The sequence below is a fragment of the Corythoichthys intestinalis genome, chromosome 18, assembly GCF_030265065.1.
Source record: "Corythoichthys intestinalis isolate RoL2023-P3 chromosome 18, ASM3026506v1, whole genome shotgun sequence".
In the NCBI taxonomy this organism is placed as follows: Eukaryota; Metazoa; Chordata; class Actinopteri; order Syngnathiformes; family Syngnathidae; genus Corythoichthys; species Corythoichthys intestinalis.
Window position 1 is genome coordinate 47,374,778 of NC_080412.1, and position 27,723 is coordinate 47,402,500.

At 39.7% G+C, this 27,723-nt stretch overlaps 1 protein-coding gene across 3 annotated transcripts in view; it reads right to left on the reverse strand.

Moving 5' to 3' along the window:
- Positions 1 to 1,438: 1,438 nt before the first annotated feature.
- Positions 1,439 to 27,723, reverse strand: part of LOC130906155 (roundabout homolog 2-like) — a 162,335-nt gene continuing 136,050 nt past the window's right edge. For 2 of the 3 annotated variants that reach the window (XM_057820139.1, XM_057820137.1), the window contains exons 23-28: positions 27,409 to 27,571; positions 23,259 to 23,507; positions 14,691 to 14,860; positions 12,317 to 12,478; positions 8,752 to 8,970; positions 1,439 to 6,075 (exon numbers count right to left, since the gene is read on the reverse strand). In XM_057820139.1, the coding sequence (XP_057676122.1) occupies positions 6,074 to 6,075; positions 8,752 to 8,970; positions 12,317 to 12,478; positions 14,691 to 14,860; positions 23,259 to 23,507; positions 27,409 to 27,571 (965 nt within the window). In that variant the 3' untranslated portion in view covers positions 1,439 to 6,073. The remainder of the gene's footprint in view (positions 6,076 to 8,751; positions 8,971 to 12,316; positions 12,479 to 14,690; positions 14,861 to 23,258; positions 23,508 to 27,408; positions 27,572 to 27,723) is intronic. The other variant, XM_057820138.1, reaches the window with a different exon arrangement.

Consider the following 27,723-nt stretch of genomic DNA (forward strand, 5'->3'; position numbering starts at 1 on the left):
GGGGGGGTGCAGGTCCCCCTGGTGGCCGAAAAGTGTCATTGCATGTTAATTGACTTTCCTAAATATATTTAAAAGTTGTAAAGCAATAACACTGCGACAAAAATGAATGAAATGAACAAAAAAAAACATTTTTATAATGGGTCGAAATTATTTTTCGAGCACTTTATATAATTTGAAAAATATACATATTAGAGAAAATAATTCTTTGATTGAATTTTTTTTTTTTTGATTGAAGCAACTTTTTGGGGGGATTGAATGATTTAGACACAAATGTCCTAATCATAATATGACCCAAACAGAAAAAGGATTTCTACAATTAAAGACAACTTTTTCAATGAAAATTTAAGTGTTGAAATGCAAATTTTTCAATCTCAAATATTTTTTCGCATTCAAAAACTTTTTTCTATGATTGAAATTTTTTTGGGGGGGAAGTGACTTTTTTTGAAAATCTACATTTTTATGAAGCAACTTTTTTAAATTAAATAATAAGAGACAAATGTCACAGCCAAAATGTGGCCCAAACACAAATCAACATTACTTCAATCAAAAAGTTGCCTCAATTAAAAAAATAAAATAAAAAAATAAAAAAAAAACCTTTAATCAAAAACATAAAATAAAAAATAAAAATAGCATTGCTTAGCATGCATTTTTTTGAGTTTCAAATTTATTTTTGCATTCAAACTCTTTTTGATTGAAGTGACTTTTTTGGGTTATAAATATATATTTTGATTGAAGCAACTTTTTTTGTTTTTTTTTTTAACTGTAGCATTTTTTTTTTTGGATTGAATAATAAAGACCCAAATCTACCTCTATTTTTAATTATATCCCCTAACCAAAGGGGATATAATTTTTGACTGGGGTAACTACATTGGCACGACACCGGCGGGCGTACCAAATTTAATGGATGACGATCTTGGCGAAAAGTATTGCCTAAGCAGCCTGATTTAGAATTCCGCTGAAGAAGGATAGGAAACAAAAAACGCTCATTGTCAGCTTATTATTTTAGATGTTCTTGTAAGTTCATTTTATTGCTGACATTGTGTTTTGGTGTCATCAACATATTGTGCCCCAAAAGTCAAACTCTGCCTATGTGGAACTCGGAAGAGATATTTTGCATTTGTTTGGCTAATCAGCTGCAGTTCTGTACACTGGCCTTTTAAACAATGATACAATTAGCAACACGTTTCTCAAATTTGATGTCACTCTCGCTGATAAAATAGTATAAAAGTGTTGAAAGCAGTGAGAACAACAGACAATTAACGTGGCGATACTCATGAGTGATGAGCTGGAATGTAAGACTTCACATTGATGGAAGGTTTGTTTGAGGAAGATTAGTTCTTGCTAAAGTAGACAGTTGGTGAGGAATTAAGAGGCGTCGGAGATAATCAATGTGCCGGCTGGGTGAGGCGGCAGCAGTTGTTTAAGGAGATATACGGCTGTCTATCACTGACGACGGGGAAACGGCTTTGATGCCAAGAAAACTTGCAGCATGGCAATATTGTCACGAGCACATTTGTATTTCAAAAAAGAAAAGTTGGCACGACACATTGTAACTTGAAATATTCTTAATGATCACAATCAAACATTTGAATGAGGTCCAAAATCTAATTAAGCCATGTTTTGGTGCACATTTTTATGTTAATGATGCTGTTCGAACCCAACTAAACTTAAGTCAAGCAGTGAGTACCCACTTCCAAGACAAAAGCGATAGGCGGACTTATCAGAGCGGAGAGGATGAAACTAAATTGGTCACTGAGGGAGCAAGAAGCCAGGAGAGCGTGGCCTTTAGCTTGCCCTCAACAGTAGGTCTTCACTCTCATTTTGTTTGCATCACACCATCTCAACTAGCAATACTAAGAATTGCACTGTATTTTGGCATCAATAAATTCAACAACACATGCACGAATATTTGAGGTTCCTCTTGGCAGTCCAATCCATTTGAAGTGGGAGAGGCCGATTCCCGTCAACGGCGGCCAATGAGCATTTCATGTCACCCAAAGAGATTGCAGCGGCTGCAAAATCACATTCATGGTGATGCCTTTTACAAAGCGAGGATACATTTTAAATGTTACTTTCATTCGTCCGGCTGGTGGATGAATATTTCATAAGCCGCTTTTAGAGAAATGACATAAGAATAGATCAATAAAGTCAAGCCAGACGGCGGTCATTGGTTCTTAACCTTGCTATAGGTACCGAAGCCCACAAGTTTCACGTGTGGATTCACCAAACCCTCCAGAATTAAATAATAAAGCTTTTTTTTTTTTTCAAATTCAAAACCAATATATACAGTGCTGGCCAAAAGTATTGGTATTGGGGTGTACTCACTTTTGTGATACACTGTGTGTCACAATATTTACTTGAAATAAATGCTTACTGCACGTTTTTTTTTTTTTGGGGCTTTTAACCAAGAATCGCGACTCTTAAATCCATATTTTTAAAGAATTCAGGGATTTAAGCATTTATTCACAAGAATTTTCAACGGAAAAAGCTCTTCGTTTACATATGGTGGCTTCTAATTTCCTTACAGACTAGCCTCATAGTTTGCAATATTTACATCACATAAATGCTATCTGCACGTTTTTTTTTTTTTTTTTTTTTTTTTGCTTTTAACCAAGAATCAAGACTCTTCCACATGCACATCTATATAGAATTCAGGGATTTAAGTATTTATTCAAAAGAATTTTCAACGTAAAAAGCCATAGTGGCAGCCTCCTTATCACAACAAAGCACTAAGAAACTAGCATCATTCTTCGACATAGTTACGTACGATAAATGCTAACAGCATGTTTTTTTTTTTCCCTTTTAACCAAGAATCGAGAATGTTTTACGTCCATATCTATAAAGAATTCAGGGATTTAAGCATTTATTCACAAGAATTTACACCAGAAAAGCTCTGTTTACATATAAGGTGGCCGCTAGCTACATTCACTAACAGACTAGCATTGTATTTCGACATATTTACATAAAATAAAAGCTAATTGAATGTTTTTTTTTGTCTGTGTGTGCTTTTAACCAAAAATTGAGTTTTACATCCACATGTATAAAGAATTCAGGGATTTAAGCATTTATTCACAAGAATTTTCACCGGAAAAGCTCTATTTACATAAGGCGTCGGCTAGCTACATTTACTAACAGACTAGCATTGTACTTTGACATATTTACGTAAAATAAATGCTAACTACACGTTTGTTTGTTTTTTGCTTTTAACCAAGAATCGAGTCTCTTTTACGTCAATATCTATAAGGAATTCAGGTATTTTAAGCATTTCTTCACATGAATTTCGACCAAAAAAAAAACTGATTCCACTCGGTCAGCTTTGACGGCCTTGACAACAATGCAGCCCCCTATTTATCGGCCCTGTGCCCCGTGTACCATCAATACATTATGAAGTCTGACCTGGTCTAAAAAGCCATTTTGCTAGATTTAATCAGTGTAGGGAAATAGGGCTCTAGATTTCTTTACATTCACTGAACCCCAGGGGTTCGATCAAACCTAAGTTAAGAACCACTGCTCTAGATTGACTAAATACAAACTGGTGACACACATACATATGCAGTTAATCCAGGCAATTTAAGACAACGGCATAAAAGGAAGGAAACATTGCTGCTTTTCACATACACATTTTATTTTGAATCAAAGGATTAAAAATTGGCCCTACTGTATGCGAATGTGTATTCCTGAGGGCAAACCAGTCTGGCAGGTGAAGAGTGCTTTTGATGGGGAAACCGTCACCAGAAGAAGCAAAAATGTTTCCGTGGCAGCCAATGAGACGACTATCAATACAATTTCCAAATCCAAGTGTTTTCCTTTTCATTGGTGCCAACAATGTTCAAAGACGCATCTTTCATGATGCAGTTTTGACTAACGAACAAAGTATTTCAAACATATTTGCAAGATTGTGTAAAATTAAGGTGATATTGCACTGTTGTCATTTGAAAATGAACAAAGTAATAAATATATATACTGTATATAGTATTTTAAAGCAATAGTAGTGAAGTGACTCTTTGCTTTGGATGTTGTTTGGCTTTGTTACCATAGACACGTGTAGTGCTGCAACGATGAATCGATTAATTCGAGTATTCGATTAGAAAAAAAAGATTCAAATTAAATTTTGCTGCATCGAGTATTTGTTTAATTAAAGTGGCGTTGTAATGGTTTCTTTTGAAAGTGTTTGCATTCAGTTTTATTGATTTGGGTGGATACGCTGCCCTCTCGTCTGCCTCATTTCACATGTCTGAATCCAGCTGCTCCCTTTTAAGACCAACATAAGCGTTTTTTTTTTTTTTTTTTTAATGAATTCGTAATTTAGTTTATAGGTATACCGTATTGGCCCGAATATAAGACGGCCCTGATTATAAGACGACCCCCATTTTTCAAGACAAGTTTGAAAAAAGACTTTTTGAACACCAAATTCATTTTTATACAGAAAATAATTACAGTACATCTGAAACAAATGATTATAACATATATTTGAGAGAAAAAGCATGTTATTTTGCCTCATTCAAATCTTAATATCTGAACCTTTAAATATGTCAACTAAAGTGCAATCACGTTCGTAAATAAATGGCTTCTGATTTTTGAAATTTATATAAACCAATCCATTGTGATAAAACAACAAAATTGCAATAACTGCATTAACCATCAAAGTGAGGTCTAACTGTAACTGTAGTCTTGAAACAAATCTGAATAAGAAAAACACTGCAATAAAATAATGCAAACTGGTTAAACTTGAGAGTAGCTGAGATCTGTCATGAAAGAACATTACTCCTCAAGTTCAGCATTCGCTTCAATGACATCTGGCGCCATCTAGCGTCATGAATGGGTATCATGTCTAGACCCCGAATATAAGACGACTCCCACTTTTTCAGTCTTATTTCAATGCAAAAAAACGTCTTATATTCGGGCCAATAAAGTATTTAGCCGTTTTTTTTTGTTTGTTTTTTTGGGGTGGGAATATGTATCTGAACCATTTGTAAATAGCATTTTATAGCATTTAAGCTAACAGACGTTTGCTATGTAAATTAGCCAATTGTTCTTTTGCTGTACATAGATCCTCATTTATTTATTTTTTTATACCGTTTGGGGCTCAGCTCAGGTATTATAATTTTTCATGTTCCTTATCCGATTACTCGATTATTCGAACAAACTAGTTTATCGATTAATCGACTACTAAAATAATCGATAGCTGCAGCCCAAGACACGTTTAAAGTTTTTTTGCACAGAACCTGCGGCGCACGACGTGATCCGTCCCCTCTTGCAGGTCAGGACTCGAACCCGCGTCTCACGGCACCCCCTGAAGAGCGCGCTAACCGCTAGGCTAAAAGCTCAAGCTAGCAGTTCTGGTGGCCAGCGCGCTCTCTTGAAGGCATCGGTTTCCTATGCAGCGCGCACTACGGTCCAGACTTTTTGCAAAGAGTCATTGTTAGTATAACGCATCATAAAATTCACAGCAAATAGTACAGTTTCCTGGCTATTACAAACACTTTGTCACCTGCATCGCTCCTTTCAGAATGCAGCAAATTGGATGTTTTTGAAACAAACGCCACACATTGTTCCCATTCCTCTGGTGATTCTCCTCTTTCGGCTCTGCTGACAATTTGTGCTTATTTCAACAAAACACTCTGTGCAAAGTACAACAATACAGTAGCTTCATCAAGATAAGCAAATGGTCGGCGCGCCAATGAGAAAAAAAACAAGTCACTGTAATAAATAACAAAAGACACAATATTAAGGTAGCTTGCATAGCAAAGCAAAAGAAAACCATACATAGAAAATCTATTTACAAATGATGCAAGTCCTTTTTTCGTTTTAATGGGTCACTTCGTTGTGACTTTTCTTCAGTGTGAATTGCTGTACACCAAGTGATAGATAATAAAAGTGAGGGGGAGAGAAGGGAACACTGTGAGAGAGACCGGTGTCCTGTACACGCCGTTTGTTTTTGTTTGCATGTTCCTTCCACTTGATTCAGTCTCTTCTCAAGCTTCCAATTGTCATTCTGCGTCACTCATAGAGAGACCATCGCTCAGCACTTAGAAAGAAGGTGTGTCCTGGCGTGGGACATGCAGCCAAAAGACTCTGAAAGAGGAAGATATCAAATCTCAGCAAGAATGCTGCTCATACCGTATACTCAAGAAGGATGCCACTAAAGATTATTATCCATTGATCGATGATTACAATGGTCTGGAAAAAGTATCTGAACCTTTTGGAATTTCTCACATTTCTGCATAAAATCACCATCAAATGTGATCTAATTTTTGTCAAAATCACACAGATGAAAAAAACAGCGTCTGCTTTAACTAAAACCACCCAAACGTTTATAGGTTTTCATGTTTTAATGAGGATAGTATGCAAACAATGACAGAAGGGGGAAAATGTGTAAGTGAACCACTACATTTAATATTTTGTGCCCCCCCCCCCCCCCCCTTGACAGCAATAAATTATACCAGGCACTTCCTGTAGCTGCAGATCAGTCTGGCACATCGATCAAGACTAATCTTGGCCCATTCTTCTCTACAAAACTGCTGTAGTTCAATCAGATTCCTGGAATGTGTCTTTAGGTCATGCCACAGCATCTCAATGGGGTTCAAGTCTGGACTTAGACTTCGTGTTTTCCGAATTTCCAGGTTCGCAGTGAGTCAGCAACAGGCACACTTTTGCGAAATATACGATGTTTATTGATTAGAAAATGCAGAATAAATGAGATTTATTGATTACAATCCCACAAGAGCAAGCAAACAAACATCAAAACCAGCATAACAAGTGGTAACGATGACGCTAGATCTAGCTTGTCAATCCCAGAATCCCCGCGCTACCGTTACAGCACAACAAGATGTTCCTTAGCAATGAAAATCGCTTACCGTGACAAATGAGGGGGGGGGGGCAACGCTCCGGTAAAGCGGCGAAGGAACAAAGCCGAGCGATCCGTACATGATCCTCCAGCGGATGTCCGGATGTTGTAGGAACGCGGCCCATGCCAACCCCCGCCCCCAGCCGGCGTGCGCCTTGCCCAATAACAAATATTAAAGCTACTTTTGGTTCAGCCCCTTGAAAAAGGGCTTCTCACATGGTCAACAAGTTGTGCCGTCCTGGTAACAGATGTTCTGTCCCCGCGGTAAATATTATGGGTGCAAAACAAGTTATCTCGTGAGATTCCCTCCTAACTATGGAACCCAAGCGCGTAAAAACTATACTATGGTGCAAAACAAGTTATCTCGTGAGATTCCCTCCTAACTATGGAACCCAAGGTGAAAAACAATAGAAGTTGTTGAAATCTAGGTCACAGAGGCAATCATACATCACAAAGGCGTAATGTGCTAATGTTAAGGCATCACATAATACTTTCCCCCATTACTTCGCCACTCCAGAACGTGTATTTTGTTCTTCTGAAACCATTCTGAAGTTGATTTACTTCTGTGTTTTGGATCATTGTCTTGTTGCAGCATTTAGCTTCAACTGTCTGACAGACGGCCTCAAGTTTTCCTGCAAAACTTTTCAATTCATTCTTCCACTAATGATTGCAAGTTGTCCAGGCCCCGAGGCAGCAAACCAGCCCCATATCATGATGCTCCCTCCACCATGCTTCACAGTGGTGGAGATGAAGTGCTGATGAGGCGAGCTGTTCCATTGTTCCTCCACACATGACATTATGTGTTACTCCCAAAAAGTTAAAGTTTGGTTTCATCAGTCCACAAATTATTTTGCCAAAACTTCTGTGGAGTGTCCAAGTGCCTTTCTGCGAACATTAAACGAGCAACAATGTTTTTTTTTTTTTCAATGGACACCATTCTTGGCCATAGTCATACATATAGTTGATTTGTGCATAAAGATATTGAACTGTGCCAGTAATTTCTGTAAATCTTTAGCAGACACTCTAGGGTTCTTTTTTACCTCTCTGAGTATTCTTTGGTGGACGGCCACTCATTGAAAGAGAAGCAACACAGTACCAAATCTCTTCATTTTTAGACAACTTCTCTGAATGTTGATTGATCAACATCCAGACTTTTAGAGATGGTTTTGTATCCTTTCCCAACTTTATATAAATCAACAACCCTTGATCCCAGGTCTTCAGACAGCTCTTTTGACCGAGCCATGATGCACATCAGGCAATCCTTGTCATTAAGAAAATTCTTACCAGGTGTGTGATTTATAGTGGGCAGGGCAGCTTTAAACCACTCATCAGTGATTGGGCACACACCTGACTTAAATTGTTTGGTAAAAATTGGTTTAAATTTCTCTTTTAGTCTCCTTAGTCAGAGGGTTCACTTACCTATATTCCCGGCGATTTCCCGCCCTTCTGTCATTGCTTGCATACTATCCTCAATAAAATATAAAAACCTATAAATGTTTGGGTGGTTTTAGTAAAAGCAGACATTGTTTTTACATCTGTGTGATTTTGACAAAATTCAGATCACATTGGATGGTGATTTTATGCAGAAATGTGAAAAATTGCAAAAGGTACAGATACGTTTCATACCACTGTATATTTCTGTCCAATCGGCTAACTGGCGCACACAAAAATCCCCTTTTTTTACAGTTAAAGATTTTAACTGGAGCCACAAACGATGGGCTAAGATATTATTAAACTATTGTCTTGAATATTATGTAACTACGTAAATGTATCAATGCCTAATCGTGATCCATTACTAGTGCTGCAACGATTAAATTCATTGCTATGTCACATGATGATAAATACTAGTTATAATGTCGATTAGATGCATATTACCGTCATTGACTACGGGCATTAGTACTCACAGTGATCCCTTTTCTCTTTGCTGTTTGTGAGAAGATGGCCGTTGTGGGAGGTTTCCGCTTTCTTGTGAGAAGATCGACTGGACGTCGATGTATTCCCCCAGGAAGCCATGTGTTGTCGCTCTAGCGTCGAAACGCTCACCATGCACTCTTCCGAGGGATCGGAGGCCGCGCTCGCCCATGAGCTGTTCAGGCGGGAACCCGTGCCGTGATGGCCCTTGCCTGGAGGCGCGCAAATGATAGAGGTACATTTTTGGCACTTCGAACTACCCTAAAACTGCATACTGTATACTGATTCAATTACGATTCAGGGTGCTACAATTCGATTATTGAACGATGATCACGGTATTGACGATTAGCGATGTATCGTAATACTATCGTATTAGTAACTAATAAAGTAGCCTAACAAATGTATGTACATTATTTATTTAAAATATCCTAATGATTCAACAGGAACGATGGAAACATGCCCATACAACAAAAAGCTGCCCTTAGTTTTTTTTTTTTTCGACAAGAAAGTGCAAAAACATGAACCATTTTAAAGACAGTACTTATTTCTCAACATGCCTATACAACAACACACAGCTGACCCTTAGGTGCTCTTTTTCACAAGAAGTTGTAAAAACATTAACCGTTTCAAAGGCAGTACTTATTTCTCTCAAAAATACAATAAAATTTACACTGCTGGAATGAATTTTCTGGAAACAAACACAGTGTCTTTAGAAATAAGACTTCTTTTAACCAATATACTTTATTTTCACAGAATTCTGTACTATTTTGCACGTTTTTAGTGTTACCGCTATACTTAATCCTGGTTTTAAACATTTTGCATCTGGAGTAACTTATGTACACCACCAAACAACGCACAACTTGACATGGAAATACATGTTAGTGAAGTCGCTAATTATCATAGGGCTCGGCGCTAACTACCGTAATTTCCCGAATATAACGCACACTTTTTTTCCCCCAAAATCAACTTATAAAATCATGGTACGCATTATAAACGGGTACATGGATGGAGACAGAAATATATATATATATTACATATATATACAAACCGATTTTTTTTTTTTTTTATTTATACTGCCACGTTGTGTTGAAGAAACGTATGCAGCGCTCCGTTACCGACCATTACGGTATGTGACATCACCATTTTGTACTTCACTCTAATCGGCCGAATGATTTCGTCTGTATCAAATTCTGCTTTTTTCACTCGTCAAAAAGTACAGAATTTAGTTTCTTGAACTCATTTGAGTCAACGTTTATTGCAGCTCCGCAACTCGGACCATAACAAACGTAAGCACACAGACTTCCTGTGTCCGTCAACTATATCTGTCCCTCGGGAAACTCAAACTCAAATAACAATAGTTCCTATTCTTACAGTCGAGTGTACAGCTATGCACTTTCTGATTTCCGACGTAAATCCTCACTTTTATTTCACCGTATCAATCCATGGAAGAAACCTTTATTCATCATGATGAAATGAGCAAGTTATACAGCAGCCTTTAAAAGAAAAGTCACATCTGTTTTGTTTTCTCCTAGATTCTGGTAAGTTGGAGAAGTTGTCAAATCATATTATTCCCGTAAATATTGTCAGTTTATGCTAATGTTTTGAACTACCAATGTGCTATGCTTGTGCTGTGTTTCACTAGTCAGTAAAATGACATTTCTGTATCTGTACACGAGCTCTTTTTCCTTGTATTCTTCTATTTAATGGTGCTAAAATTAGGGAGCGCGTTATAAACGGGTACAATAATTTTCCCTAGATTTTACAAGTAAATTTGGGGTGCGAATTATACACGGGTGCGCCTTATATTCGGGAAATTACGGTAGTAACATCTAAAAAACAACAACAATATAGGCTGAACAGTACAAGAGGGTTGTGTACTCACCTCTGATAGAAGGACACGGGACTTAGCAAAACATTAGGGACTTTTTCCCATTAACACGACTTCAACCTACTGCCGGACAACTGAAAGGCAAGGAGCAACAAACTATCTCTCTTCCCCTCTCGCTCGAAAAAATAACTTGCACACAGAAGCGCGACCGACCGCCGGGTTCCTACCTGTCTCATACACAAATTTATTTTCCAGTCTTATGAAAAGGAGAAAATCTCTCGCTCAGTCACTGGGAGTATCCATCATAATGTTGTGCATGCGCCCATTAAAGGTGTCCGGGCGGCAGACGTGTCTTGAGTTATGTTCCGCTACGAGCGGCATAAAGTTATAATGTAAAATCGTTTTTGAACATTTACGAATCGTAACGGGATCGTCACGTGTCAAATCGCGATGCATCTAATAACTGATTTTTTGGCACTCTCTTATTACCACGTGGGCGGGATCTCCAAACCGATCCTCTAGGGCCACTGTGGGTCCTGGTTTTTGTTCATACCGATCAACCACAAACACTTTAACCAATGAGGTATCTGCTAAAACAAGCAGCACCTGACTGCAATCAACTGATGACACTCGTAAGCAGGGGTGAAAGAGGGCCAGAACGATCAGGAATGCAGTTCCGGTATAAGATTCAGGGCCTGAATCCTATTCCGGTACACGGTGCTTTGATTCCGAAAATATGAAGGCAACTGTCAAAACACTATGTACATTAAAAAAAAAAAAAAAAATTGCTAAGCTGCCACACATGCATTTCATCTCCAAGAAGAAAACAATCTACCAACATCAGATTTACATACACAAGTGTTAACAACAAGCATATTAAAGTACTTGTGTAGCGTCATCCGTTTCCACCAATATTTATTATTTATTTTATTCCACAGACGGCATGGAGGTTTCCCAGGCTGCTGCAGATATCTGAGTCTGACGATGATGAGTCACGTCAATGTGCGAATGCATGCAACAAAGCAAAATGCCTGGACTCATTTATCTGTTGACTTGGCTGACATACTGACATGTGATCAGCAGAGATAGTTAGCTCTGATTGGTTCAAAGTGCACTTTGGACTTATATTTGTTCATTTATGTTAGGCTACTTATTCATTTCCTTATACTGGTAACTTAAAAAAGTCAATGTGTGCACGATCTTCAAAATATGTTCCATTTCACACTGCATAATATAAGTCATTTGTACTTATTTTTCTGAATGTATGTTACTTATATCTTTATTATTAATAAAAAAAAAAAGGCAAAAGTAAATATTTACATTAACTTCAATTTTAATATACATCATATGTTCTTAAGTAGTTAAAATTGAGATTTGGCATTTAGTATGTGAGAAAATTAGGGAAAATGAAAATTAGGAGATGGAGGTTGGGGTTATTGCTGTTTTTGTTAACTTAAATTCTAACCACTTTCACCCCTGCTCGTAAGACACCAGATTGGTGTAAAGGTGTGGTCTTGTTTTGCGGGAGTGAAATCCTGCACCCACTGCGGCCCTATGTGGAATAGTTTGGAGACCACTAGTGTAGACCGTGTACAGTAAAGTCCCTGAAAACTGCATTAGGAATAACGACTGAAAATTTTTTTTTTGCGCAAAGTGCCCATTAGGAAGTCTAAAATATTTGCTGCAAAAACGATCCTATTCCAATCCCAGCTGTAAACGATGGATCTTACCTTCTGCGTTGGTATCTTTTCGCCTGGGCAGCGTCCCAACCTTGTTTGTCTGGGATTTGAGGCCACCTATCTGCACCCTCTTGTGACTAAGGCTATGTGTGTTCTGCTGACCACCATCTGCTGTCACGGAACTGTCGGAGCGACATAACTGGCTGCCTTTACCTGCCAATGAAAATAAAGATTAAAACACTGAAACGGCACCAAAAAAAAAAAAAAAAGGCACATTTGTTAGGGGCGCATGACAATTGCCGATGCATGACGATATCCTCCACGGACATCCTGCCACAATCATGGCTTTGTTCAAACTAATACAGGGACTAACCAAAACTGACAGTGGAACAAACAATAAGTAATGTTTGCATTGCTAATATTTGTGATTATTTTTAGTCCCGCTGACCTGTATTTTGCTCCCATTTTAGCATATTAAGTGATGAAAAAAACACATAGTCAATATACAGTACAAGTCCGCCTATTCTCATCAAACGATGGTGTATTTTAGTCCCAGTGGGAGACGCTGTCACGTTTCTATCTAAAGAAAGAAATCCTATTTATAAATTCACGCTTTTTAAAATGCGAGACAAAAACTTTTCCGTAAAGTTCCTCACTTCTATATCTGCGGTTTTGATGTTTTTACTCGAATAACTTCAAGGTGAATTTAACAGCCTGCCAGAGTAGAAATGTTATTTGCTGCCAACCCATCCTGGCCCAAAAGGATTGGACGGTTATCGTCGTCAATGGCAGCCAAAGAGATCAATTGAAATAGCTTTTAACTTGGAAACTAAATTCCATACTTCTGTAGCAATGTCATGTTCAGGGTTGCCAGACGGGAAAGATCATCTAAAAGCTGCCCAGTTCAATAAAACGCAGCCTATATGATCTCAAGAAAAGATGTTTTCCTTATACAACTCAATCTATATTTTGATATTACAACCAGAAAAAAAAAAAACAACCGTGGGAGACACATTATCCAGAGGAATCCTGCGATTTTGCCGATTAGAACTACACTCCCCATAATGCTTATTACAACTTATAAATTTATTGTAATTAATCGCAATTCAAACCATCTCTAAAATATGCCATATTCTTCTGTAAATCATTGTTGGAATGGAAAGATATGACACAAGATGGATATGTACATTCAACATGCGGTACATAAGTACTGTATTTGTTAATTATAACAATAAATCAACAAGATGGCATTATTAACCTTCTCTTAAAGTGATCCATTGATAGAAAGACTTGCAGTTCTTAATAGATAAATGTTAGTACAAGTTATAGAAATTATATATCAAAACCCCTTTTAATGTTTTCATTTTATTAAAATTTGTAAAATTTTCAATCAAAAAAAATAAAGTAGTAGCTCGCCATTGTTGATGTCAATAATTACACCATGCTCACTCATGGTACTAACCCATAAAATCAGTTGGAACCAAGCGCCAGCAGAGGGCGCCAAAAACCAAAAACAAGTAACAAGCGGACATTACACTGTACGGTTATTTTAATCTATTTGAGCGGGGCATGTGCGTTAATTGCGTCAAATATTTTAACGTCATTAATGTAAAAAATTAATTACCGCCCGTTAACGCGATCATTTTGACAGCCCTAATCCATATCTATAAAGAATTCAGGGATTTAAGCATTTATTCACAAGACTTTTCAACGCAAAAAGCTCTTTGTTGTACTAAGGGGGCCGCCACAGTGACCTAAAGACATATTTACGTAAAATAAAAGTTAATTGCACGTTTTTGGTTTTTTTTGCTTTTAACCAAGAATCAAGGCTGTTTTACATTAACATCTATAAAGAGTTCAGGGATTTAAGCATTTATTCACAAGAATTTTTAACAGAAAAATCTCTTTGTGATATGGCTAATTTGCTTACTGACTACCATCATAGTTGGCAATATTTACGTAAAATAAATGCTACCTGAACATTTTTTGTTTCTCTTTTAATCAAGAATCGAGACCGTTTTACGTCCATATCTATACAGAATTCAGGGATTTAAGCATTTATTCACATGAATTTGACAGAAACAGCTCTTTGTCTGTGTTTCCACTCGGTCAGCTTTGACAGAGATGGGCCCCGATGAATCGGCCCCGTGCCCCGTGTCCAGTCAATACAATATGAAGCCTATGAGGCAACTTTGGTCAAAAGTAGCCCAAATTTGATCAACCTGCCCAATGCGTTTTTCTCCCCCAGAGTCTTTGAAAACACCGGTAATGTTGCGGCATGTTACAAATTGGATCAAGCCGGTTCATGCGAGTGCGACCTCATAAGAACTCACACTGCCGCGTCGACCCAAACAAAAAGAAATCAGATGTCAGCAGCGTAAATCGACCCAAAGTCATCAGTCGGCCTTCCCAGTGTCAGACATACCTGAAAGCTTATCGGTCACGTGTCCGGGAGCGTAATCGAAGCCGCACGCATTCTTTGACACCATAGCGTATCTTTCGTCCTCCTCGTCCTCATCCACCAAGTCTGAGCCTAGTGTTGTAGACATGAATTCCATCGGAGGGATACTGTTGTTGGAGCTGCTCTTCAAGTGCCTGAAACACATACACAGAACAAAAATATAGGAAACTATTAGAGATGTCGGGATCGGGATGCCGATCGATCGGGTCCGATCACGTCATTTTCAAAGTATCGGAATCGGCAAAAAAAATCGGCCATGCCTTTTTTAAATATATACTGTATATATATATTGTAATTATATCGTTTTCTAATTGTATGTAACGTTACAGACATAAATATGTTACACTCATCCAGAGTCTTTAGTTTAGCCTTAAGGTAGGGTTATCGAAAATATCCCGATAATGGCGGCAATTAATTTATTAAAAAATGTATCACGTTAAAATATTGAACGCTATTAATATATGCGCTGCACGACCCTCTCACGCATTGTCGCGCTCAATCTGTAATGACGCCGTATTACCTATGTAGAGAGATAAAAGGCAGCGCAAAATGAATAGAGTGAATTTTAGCAGCCCTTGGAGCTTTTCTGCAATTGACTAAAACCTTGCAATATGATTAGAATATGACCTATGATTAGAAATATCATGGGAAACAATGTGGGGAAGCAAGGTGGCAATTGACTGTTTCAGTCGCAGTGTTAACTTCATAGACAACTTTAATCTCTTCTGGAACCGTACTTCTCTTTTCAACCGTGATCGTATCCATCCAAATATGCTCGGAACCAAAATGCTCACAGGAAATCTCCATTACGCTATCCACACATTCACACGTGCTTCCACAGGATGACTGATTAGCTCCCATGAGCCCTCCCCTCACTCCAATCCAATGACATCACTTTACTTGTTTCCGTCCATCAGCGCCTCTCCTCGGCCTCATCTAGCACTACAATCTCATCCTGCAAATCAAATTAAAACCATCATCAACCAAAGGCAGCGCCGCTTCGATTACACAAGACATATCAATACAGCCAACCTTCGTCCAATTCCCAAATCATCAGTACCCCTTATAAAACAAAATTATCTGAAATTGGCGTTATTTAATTCCCGATCAATCAATAACAAAACCCACACTCTTAATGAATTCATAACAGAAAAGAACCTAGACATTCTCTGCCTCACCGAAACCTGGCAAAAACCATTAGAATATCTCTCTCTTAATCAAACCACTCCCACTGGATTCACATACCTTGATAAACCCCGCACTGTTGGCAGAGGAGGTGGCATTGCTATTATTTACAGGAAAACTATCAAGACAACTGCCATCTCAATTCCGTCCGTCCCTTCATTTGAACACCTTGTCTTTAAACTCTCCGGCCCTTGCCCTCTGGTTACTGCTATTATTTACCGCCCCCCCAAACCGCACCCTTCTCTTATTTCTGACCTGACTGACATGCTAACCCAGTTATTTGCCATTTCTCCATCAATTCTCCTCCTGGGTGATTTTAATCTGCATATTGACGACTCTAGCAATAAATTGGCCACTGAATTCCTAGAACTGCTACAATGTCTAGATTTCACCCAGCATATTAACTTTCCCACACACAGTCAGGGTCACATCTTGGACCTCGTCTGCTCCTCCAACCTAAATATCCAGCAGATAAACAGCTACAACCTTCATATCTCTGATCATCTGGCAATAACCATGGACATTAACATTCCTATCCCCAGAATCAAACAAACCCGTACCATAACCTTCAGAACTCTTAAATCCATTTCTCCCACAGCCTTATCAGCCTCGCTCACCGGGTATCTGTCTACTTCACCTGCCCCGCCATCAAAGGACCCCACTGTCCTGGTAAATTACTACAACACCATACTCTCTTCCTGCTTAAATCAGCACGCACCTCTCAAAACGAAAACAGTTTCTTTTACACACTCTGCCCCATGGTACACGCCCATACTCCGCTCAATGAAAACCCGGAAAAGACAACTTGAAAGACTCCATAAGAAAACCGGCCTAACAGTTCATCTAATAGCATATAAGGAACATCTACAGCAATATAAAGAAGCAATCAACACCGCCCGGACCACCCACTATGCCAACATTATCCGCTCCGTCTCCAACAATTCCAAGGCTCTTTTTTCCACCATAAACTATTTGCTCAAACCCCATGACAACTCGTCAGCTTCATTCACTCCAGAAAAGTGTCAATTATTTCTTTCATTTTTCCAAACAAAAATAGACAACATCTACAGAAACCTAAATACCTCCAGGATCTGTCCCATTGCTTTACGTACCCCTCCATCCTTCCTTCCATCTGCCTCTATGCTCACTCCGATCAAGAAACTCACTCAACTTTCTCCAATATCAACCACTCAACTTGCCACCATAATGTCTGGAATTAAAACTACCACCTGCACCCTAGATCCCATTCCCTCTGTTCTAATAAAAGACTGTCTCCCTGTAATCTCCTCACTTATCACTGACATCATTAACACCTCCCTCCGCTCTGGCTCTGTCCCCCAAACTCTCAAAATGGCTGCCATCACTCCCATCTTAAAGAAATCTGGCCTAGACCCCGATATACCAAGCAATTACCGCCCCATCTCCAATCTCCCTTTTCTGTCAAAAATCCTGGAAAGGGCCGTGGCCTCTCAACTCAAAACCCACCTCACCAATAATAACCTGTTTGAACTCTTTCAATCTGGCTTCCGATCACAGCACAGCACCGAAACAGCCCTTCTCAAAATAACCAACGATATTCTTCTCTCCTTGGATTCCGGACAACTCACCATCCTCATCCTTCTGGACCTCACTGCTGCCTTCGACACAATCAACCACACCATCCTGCTCTCCAGATTAGAATCTTTACACATCACTGGTACCGCACTTTCCTGGTTTCGCTCCTACCTCACTGACCGACAACAATTCATCGCCATCAATCATTGCACATCCCCTCCTGCTCCCCTACCACAAGGTGTCCCCCAAGGTTCAGTTCTAGGTCCCCTCCTCTTCATTCTCTACATCCTCCCCCTTGGTCAGATCATCCGCAAACATGGACTCCAATTTCACTGCTACGCTGACGACATCCAAATTTACATAACCACACAACAAATCTCGCACAGCACCCAATCCACACTTCAAAACTGCCTCAGTGAAATTAATTCCTGGATGCAAGAAAACTATCTTCAACTCAACAGTAACAAATCAGACATAATCATCTTCGACCCTGCAGCCCACATCATAGACAGTCAATTCTCCCTCACCCTCAACAACTGCACCCTGCCTTTCTCAACACATTCCCGCAACCTTGGTATCATTTTTGACAATAAACTCAGATTCGACCACCACGTCAACCATATCACCAGAACTGCCTTCTTCCACCTCAAGAACATAGCCCGTCTTCGCCCCTCCCTCACCTTCTCTACTGCTGAAACCCTCATCCATGCCTTCATAACCTCCAGACTTGACTACTGCAACAGCATTCTCTTCGGTTCTCCATCCAAACTCATCAATAAACTACAATATATCCAAAACTCTGCTGCACGCCTTCTCACCCAGACCCCCTATAGGAACCACATTACCCCCGTCCTCCATAAACTGCACTGGCTTCCTATTTCATACAGAATTCAGTTCAAAATCATCCTTCTCACTTACAAAGCACTCAATAACTTGGCCCCGCCCTACCTCACAGACCTTCTCTGTCCCCACACCCCTTCCCGTCACCTCCGCTCTTCTAACAGAAACATCCTCGCACCGCCCAAACAAAGAACACACCGAACTAGGGGGGACAGAGCCTTCTCCGCTGCCGCCCCCTCCCTTTGGAACTCACTCCCAAAACCCATTCGTTCATGTTCAGACCTTCCCACATTCAAAAAACTGTTAAAAACTCACCTTTTTAAACTAGCTTTTAACTTGTAATTATTTTCTTGTTTTGTTCTGTCCACGTTGTTTGCTGTTTCTGTTCCTACTGTAAAGCGTCTTTGAGCATTGGTAAAAGCGCTCTACAAATAAAATGTATTATTATTATTATTATTAATTGATCTTTGTCTTAACACCTTAAGTTATTTTCCAAAGCAGGGAAGATATATCCATTGGTAGCACGACGCACAGTCATGGTTTCACTTCCCATCATGGTTCCACTTCCCATCATGCATTGGGGCAGGGCTGCAGTATCATTTACTGAAAGCTCAACAAATACACTAGATGGCAATATTTAGTCACAATATAATATGATTGTCAAAATATACAAAGTCACAAGTCTTTCTATCCGTGGATCCCTCTCACAGAAAGCATGTTAATAATGTAAATGCCATCTTGAGGATTTATTGTCATAATAAACAAATACAGTACTTATGTACTGTATGTTGAATGTATATATTCGTTTGAGTTTTATTCATTTTTTTCTTAATGCATTGCCAAAATGTATATGATCGGGAAAAATTATCAGGAATGATTGGATTGAATCGGGAGCAAAAAAAAAAGCAATCGGATCGGGAAATATCGGGATCGGCAGATACTCAAACTAAAACGATCGGGATCGGATCGGGAGCAAAAAAACATGATCGGAACAACCCTAGAAACTATATCATTTAGCAGATTGTGATGAACTATAATGGTTTCTGGCTTTGTATCATAAAATGTTGAAACATCTAGTGTCCAAGCATGCTTGTTTTTCATTACTGTCTCGCAGTGTTGATGGTCCCGTCATGATCACAGTCATTTTTAAAAATAAATTTGTTCTGACCCATAATGCACCACAAAGATGGCAAGACAAAAGATGGCTACAAGTTAAGATTGTTTTTTATATTGTTACATATGCCTACATCCCCACAATAGGTAATCATTACCATCATGTGTAAGATAATATGACATTCATCAATGAGATATTTGACTAGTCCTGCAACGATTAATTGATTAACTCGAGTAATTCGATTAGGAAAAAAAGCTTTGCATACATTTTTGCTGTTTCGAGTATGCATTTAATTAGTGGCATTATAGTGGTTTGTTTTGAAAGTGCTTTCATTTCGTTTTATTGATTGGGGTGGATACACTGCCTCTCGTGGTAACAGTGAATATGACATAACTCTTAACATTGCTGAAGCCAGCTGCTTCTTGTTAACACCAACATAAGGTTTTTCTTTTAGGTTATAAGTATAATGAGCCGTTTATTTGTGGGATTACGTGTTTAAATGACTTTTTAAGAGCATTGTAAAACAAAAAATGATATTAATACAGTGATACCTCAGCTCACGAACGCTTAAGCTCACGAACTTTTCGCCTCAAGAACATTAAATTCGCGAGCATATAGTCTCTGCTGACGAACTAGTTTTCGGCGGACGAACGAAACCACGCGGTCGAACAGCGCCACGAGAAGCTGACGCACGCCCACGGCGTCCCAGTTCGTCCCCTCCCTTTCGTTGAGTGCGGACGTGGTTTGTGTTTGATAGACATTTTGGACCATATTGAGTGTACTTTTGCTATTATGGGACCGAAAAAGAGTTACCTACAGTCATTATGGAAGGTGACTCGTGTTACCAATTCGCCCTCGACTGGTAATTGGCGGTGCTTTCAGCTTCCCACCGTAGTGAGAAGTGGACCGGCGAGTTACGTTGGCTCGTTGTCGTCGCTTGTCTTCGGTTCGCCCGATTTCCTCTCCAGAAAGGTGGCGGCGTGCATACAAACACCCAGAGGCGTCGGATGGCTTTTTGTGGGCACTTTTATTAACAACCAAAAGCATGTGTGGGACACAGCGCTGGAGTCTACGCTAACTGCGCACTTTGCCGGTAACACTCTCCTTCCAAACAGTAACTCCCTCCCTCCCTCCTCCTCCCACTCCATTCCATCAAGCCATCAACTACCATCACAAAGGTAAATAAAACGACTTTATTCTACAGTACAGTTTATTTCTTTAATTATAATACAATAGCACATTTATTATACATAAAATAAGGTATATTTTTGTGTAATTTTAAGGTTTTTTTAGTTGAAAATTATGTTTTATGGGGACCTGGGAACGGATTATTCTCATTTTAATGGTTTCTTATGGGAAATAAATGTTCGGAAGACGAACTTTTCGCCTTACACACACTTTCAGGGAACCAATTATGTTCGTGAGCTGAGGTATCACTGTAATTACATTTTATAGCATTTAAGCTAGCAGACTTCTGCTCTGCAAGTTAGCCGATTGTTCTCTTGTTGTACTTTAGATTCTCACTTATCTTTTTTTTTTAATTACGGTTTGAGGCTAAACTCAAGGATTTTAATGTATTTTCAAATGAAAGTGAAATGCTGCATAGCTTGAAGAAGCACTCAGGGATTTTATTTTGTATTCCCAGTTAATGGTCTTTTGAAAGTGCAATCTTAGCAAGCCTTTGTTTTACATATCCTAAAATTAGGGTTAACCCTAAGCCTAACCCTAAAGTATTGGCACCCCTGCAATTCTGTCAGATAATGCTCAATTTCTCCCAGAAAATGATTACAATTACAAATGCTTTGGTAGTAATATCTTCATTATTTTGCTTGCAAATGAAAAAACAAAAACGAGAATCGGAAAAAATTTAAAAAAAAAAAAGAAACAAAGAATCATCATTTTACACTAAATTCCAAAAATGGGCAGGACAAAAGTATTGGCACCATTTGAAAAATTGTGTGATGCTTCTCTAATTTTTGTAATTAACAGCACCAGTTACTTACCTGTGGCACATAACAGGTGGTGGCAATCACTAAAACACGCTTGCAGCCAGTTAAAATGGATTAAAGTTGTCTCAACCTCTGTCCTGTGTCCTTGTGTGTACCGCACTGAGTATGGAAAAAAGAAAGAAGACCAAAGAACTGTCTGAGGACTTGAGAAGCAAAATTGTGAGGAAGCTTGGGCAATCTCAAGGCTACAAGTCCATCTCCAAAGACCTGAATGTTCCTGTGTCTAATGTGCGCAGTGTCTTCAATAAGTGTCCCCAGATGTGGACGCAAAAGAAAAATTGACGAGAGATTTCAACAAAAGATTGTGCGGACGGTGGATAAAGAACCTCAACTAACATCCAAACAACTTCAGGCTGTCCTGCAGTCCGAGGATACAACAGCGTCAACCCGTACTATCCGTCGGCGTCTGAACGAAAAGAGACTCTGTGGTAGGATACCCAGGAAGATCCCACTTCTGACCCAGAGACATAAAAAAGCCAGGCTGAAGTTTACCAAAACTTACCTGAGAAGCCAAAAACGTTTTGGAAGAATGTTCTCTGGTCAGATGAGACAAAAGTAGAGCATTTTGGGAAAATGCATCAACATAGAGTTTAAAGAAAAAAAAAAAAAAAAAAAAAAAACAAGGCCTTCAAAGAAAAGAACACGGTTCCCACAGTCAAACATGGCGGAGGTTCCCTGATGTTTTGGGTTGCTTTGCTACCTCTGGCACTGGACTGTTTGACCGTATGTACGGCATTATGTAGTCTGAAAACTACCAAAAAATTTTGCAGCATAATGTAGGGCCCAATGTGAGAAAGCTGGGTCTCCCTCAGAGGTCATGGGTCTTTCAGCTGGAAATGGACCCAAAACACACTTCAAAAAACACTAGGAATTGTTTGAGAGAAAGCACTGGAGATTTCTAAAGTGGCCAGACCTGAATCCCATAGAGAAATCTGAAAATGGCACCCTTCAAATCTCAGAGACCTGGAGCAGTTGGCCAAAGAAGAATGGTCTAAAATTGTAAGAAACTCATTGATGGATACCGGAAGTGGTTGTTTGCCGTTATTTTGTCCAAAGGTTTTGCTACCAAGTATTATGCTGTGGGTGCCAATACTTTTGTCCGGCCCATTTTTGGAGTTTTGTGATTTTTTTCCCATTCTCTTTTGTGTTTTTTTCATTGCAAGCAAAATAAATGAAGATATTACTACCAAAGCATTTGTAATTGCAATCATTTTCTGGGAGAAATTGAGCACTATCTGTCAGAATTACTCGATCAATTGAACTAAATAGTTGATAGATTAATCAACTACTAAGATAATCGATAGCTGCAGCCCTACAATTGACTGCTCAATCTGTTAACGTCAAAACTGAGTCATCAGAGCATTCTGCTATTTTAAGAAAGTTTTGGTAAATGTCACTACCGTAATGCAGAGCTTTCATGAGATTCACCCCAGAGTGGACGTCTATTGCTTTAAATGGCCGCCAATAAGTTAACTGATGACATGCTCAGCGGGAGTGGGTGTTGTTGTTGAGTTCTAAATGGAGTGGGATGAAAGGATTTTTGGGGATGGTCAAACGGAAATGCATGCCTAATTACTATCTCTATTTACAAATGTAAGAACAGACAGCTATTCCAAGGCAAGCATCAAGAATTACATGACAACAGATCTTTGTAAAGAGATATAAAGAAAGAGCCCATTATGTTCAAAGTTAGTAAAAATGCCATTGATGTGGATAACCAAAAGCAGTAAATGATTGACAAAACTCTTGTCTGCACTCTGCTTCTTACTTCTGTGAAATTGAATGAATCATTTTGTCAAGTATGCAATTGAAGATAGCGATGCCGTTTACCATGCTTGCTTGGCTACTTCGTACTGGTAAGCCCTCGTCAGCTCGTCTAAATGGGCCTGCAAAATAGACTGCATTTCTTCATGGTGGGCGGAGCTGAGGGATGATGATGTAGGTTGGTTGTAAGCCGCTGCCGGTGAGGACGCTCTTCCTCTTAACGGGGGAGTCGGTCCCCTGTCCTCATCGACGACGTCATTGTCCAAACTTTGTTGGCGGTAGGAAAGAGGCGGGGCCCAACTGTTGTTGTCATATCTGTCGGACGACATTCGTTAAAGACTATTATGACGGTGATACCTCAAGATACGACATGAAACAGTGGCTTTCGTATCATGATTTTTTTTTCTCATATAATGAATCGCGTCTTACATGTAAATAGCCTAATTTTTTCCACGCTATATGAAAACAACACATTAAAATTTGCTCTCATGTCCTTTAGTTGTAATTTTAGTCGCTCCTTAGCGGCGCTTAAGTGCAACTAGTTTGTTCGGTTCATTACACAGATGTTATCACATGACGACTTGCGCTCATGGCAAACAAGGAATGCTAAAAAGACAAGTCGTAGTTTGCCAATTCAAATCGCTGTTGTATTCTTCTGTTTCATATACATGAGCATAACGGTGAGTATATTTCCTTTGTTTACATTTACAGTCCAACGTTGTTATTAGAGGTGGGAATCTTGGGGCACCTGACGATTCGATTACGATTCAGAGGCTACGATTACATTATATATCGATTGTTAGTGCCCTTTCACACCCCCAGCTATTAGCTGATTTACACTAGTATTACCAAATGTGGATCAGTTGATACAAATCCCTTTTGTATCCAGAGAACGGTCATCTGACCCTAATCAGCATATCTTTTGTGAGCATTGAGGTCCTCATTAGTCATTCCCATTCACACTCGCAAAACCACAGTGTTGGATTGCTCCAATTAGCATTTGGAGTGTTTGCAGGGCAGGGCTGCTATGGCTTTGTCAGACAGTGGATCGCTCAGGCAGGCAATCGGGCAGACAACCTTTTTACATATTCAAAAAGCTGCAGTTCGCCTACAGTACAAAGGACGGTGTAACAAAAACAAAACAAATCACGTTTTATGTGGTAACATATGACACTTGGCCCTTTTCCCGGGGCTAGGTGTTGGAGGTTGTTGCCGAAGCAATTTTTCCTTCTGCACCTTCTTTGCGACCAAATGAGAGTCAGCCAATTCCTTTGCAAGACCCACCAAGAGGTCCACCCGTCTCTCTTGCCTTCCGGTGCATGCCTGGTACAACACATATGCATTCAGTGCTGCCATGTCAATCGTATTATAGAACACAGCAACTGGCCATCTCCCTGTTCCTCTGTGTTTGACAAAGCCAAGGAAGCCCTGGATTTGCAAATATTCAAGATGCTAATTGCAGCTATCCAGAGTGAACCCTCCACCCCCCTTCACACCAAGGCAGCAACTCCACAGGAGTGGGAAGGGGGATTGTCTGCTTGATTGCTTGTCTGAGTAGTCTATTATTTTAAAAAGCCAAGTAGTCAGTTTGGTATCGGGGTCATTTGACGCCTTTCTGGTCTTTCTTTATAGCCCCCCAAAAAAACAGGACTTCCAGATAATGGGGCAGTTTACATGGCGACACAAAGACGCAATGACTGAGTAGCAGACTCACCTCGCGTGCATATGGTGTCGGCGAAGACGAAAAATTCTGAATCCTGCCTCCAAAGTGGAAGAATCCGATTGCGGTGGGTTGAGGGGGGCTTCCTCGGCATGCATATTAAAGGCTCCTGCGGGACCGCGCTGTTAACGTCAGCACTCGTACACGTCACATTGGGCGTGCGCAGCGGTGCTACTAAACATTTATGACAGCAAATATGGCGGAACGTCGGATTTAATTTAGCGTTTTAATAATATTTTTAAATTAAATATGTTGAACGTTTCAATTTTTGTGCCTTTTTGAACAAAGGAAAAATGACATTGCTTCAAGTGGGCGGGCATATTTTTTTCCGGGCTGAGCGAGCTTGGTGGGGTCAAAGTGCATCATTCTCTGTCGCCCTATAAATCTGCACTGCCCCCTAGGGCCTGGCATAAATACTACATCGTTTTCATGCGGAACTGCGACATTGTTCAAATGGAGACGCAAATGCAAATGTAAATTTGAAATTTTTCATATTCTCGGAGAGTCACCATGTAAACGGCCCCATTGTTTTGTACATTAGTTACACAAATTGTACAAAAATCCTCTCAGGCTTCAATAAACTACTACTTCAGTATCAAGTTAACAGTTCAAAACAGTAAAAAAAATATTCAAGTCCCCATTCGGTATCAGCAGCTTCAAAACCCTATTCAATTCATTTAATGTTGTGAATCAACCGTTTAGTTGTTAAAATTGCTCCCGTTGTTCCATAATTTCCCTTCTGTCTACTTTCGACATGTCAGAGTTTTAACACTGCTTCATCATTTAAAGGTAGATTCAAGGCAAGATTTTGCCGATTTAGGAGTAGTTTAGGTTCGCTTGGAAGATTCGCTACAAAAGTCTTTCAGAGAAGTCTACTGCTTTAAGATGGCGGCTGTTTACTAACGCCGGAGAGTCTTTCATTTCGCATCTAATTCTATATACATGTGATGTCTTCCGTAACGTTATGTGTAGCGTAGTTTGTAGTGGCAGTCAGCTGCAGTCAGGTATTATTGTTTTTTTATCTAGCGGCATGAGTTGGGCATGATGTTTACTCTCGGTCCGTTTCTCATTGTGTCCCGAAAACCGTGCTGACTGTGATTTAGTTCCGTTTTCATTCATTCATTTTCCATGCCGCTTCTTCCTCACGAGGGTCGCGGAGGTGCTGGAGCCTATCCCAGCGAACTATGGGCAGTAGGCAGGGGACACCCTGAACTGGTTGCCAGCCAATCACAGTAGTTCCGTTTTACTTGGCATATTTTTAATATATTTACATTTACATTTATTTATTTATTGTCATCATCATCGGTACCGTTGACAGTTACAAGTTGTGATATGATTAACCCAAAGGAAAAAAAAAAACGAATATTGATATGCTTATCAAGTCCCGTCCCCTTCGACCGAGGACGGACAATCAATACATGGTAGAGTAGGCATTATACATTGCAATACATGAGCAGCTTTTTTTTTTTTTTTTTTTTGTCTTCACATGAATTTTCTTCCCAAAAGTCAGTGATTGGACATAACACTTAGGTAAAGTTGTCGATCAATTGTGAGTTCATCGATTTGGGTGATTGTCAGATTTGTGTAAGGAGGAATAGCCGAGGGAGTCATGGAGGCCCACCTCCCCCGCAATCCGCTCAGGTGGGTTAGTCTTCATCTTGTTGAAAAAATTCTGTCCAGTGAACTCAGCGACCAGTTCAGCAACTCCATTGTACACAATTTTTACAGTTCAAATCAAGTGGACAGCATGCACATATGACGCAGTTAATGTTCTGCATCTACGACAGGACCTATTTTTAGGGCATGCTATATTGTGACTACTTTATCTTTGCCCCTGACATTCCTATCATTTATTTGTTGTGGGAACACTTTGTTGTTAGATTGGCAGTTGTTTTATAGTATTGAAGGTCAGTCATGGTAGCGACTCAGAATACTATCCTTGTATTTACTTTTAAAGGCAGCCAGTGACCCTATGCTGGTCAGTGCTGGGTCAATAGCATTCCAGAGGCGAGCGCCAATGAGATATTTCAATAATCGGACCTTGGATGTTTGTGAATCGTTCTCAAATCTTCCACGGCCGAATCGCGAATAATCTAAGAATCAGAAATTTCGCACACCTCTAGAAGTTATATTATTGCATTGCTGTGAACGAGAATGAGCTATTACATTAAAAGTTTTTCGTAATACAAAGAGGAAAAGCTTTTCGTGAAATGAATGTTTCACGTCACCAACCGTTCGTATCTCCAGGCACCACGAGGTATTTGAAATAATTATTCGTTCAGCGAAAAAAATCACCTCATCTTATCGTCAGGTAGATTTGAGCAATCTTGTATTCAAACATTATATTTTGCGGAGATTTACAGAGTGAAGTTATGAGCAGATATTTCAATTACAGTGCTGCAAAGGAAAACAGGTGGAGGAGATCCGACCTCGTGTCTGTGCTCGCGCTTTCCTGTTTGCGTACGAGCGGACTGATGAGATATGATGGCATCTTACCCTCCTCTGTGGCTTTCCTGGGGGTAATGGTCAAGGTCAACCTCAGTACCGGGCAGAGGGTGCATCGGCGGTGGAGGCAGGGGCATGTTAGCCCAACATGTCCCATTTGATTTAGGGGTCTTTGTTCCTCCCTTCACCTTCTTTTTCTTCCCTAGCTTTGCACCTGAAGGGGGTAAGAAGAGATAAAAGTCTCTTTGTTGCCATGCGAACAAATCTTTGTGTGCACTCATACTGATTTGAAGCTGGCGTGTCCTTTTCGGAGTCTTTATTTTTCCCACCTGCCCCTCTGTAATAATCACCTCTCGTTTTGTGCCG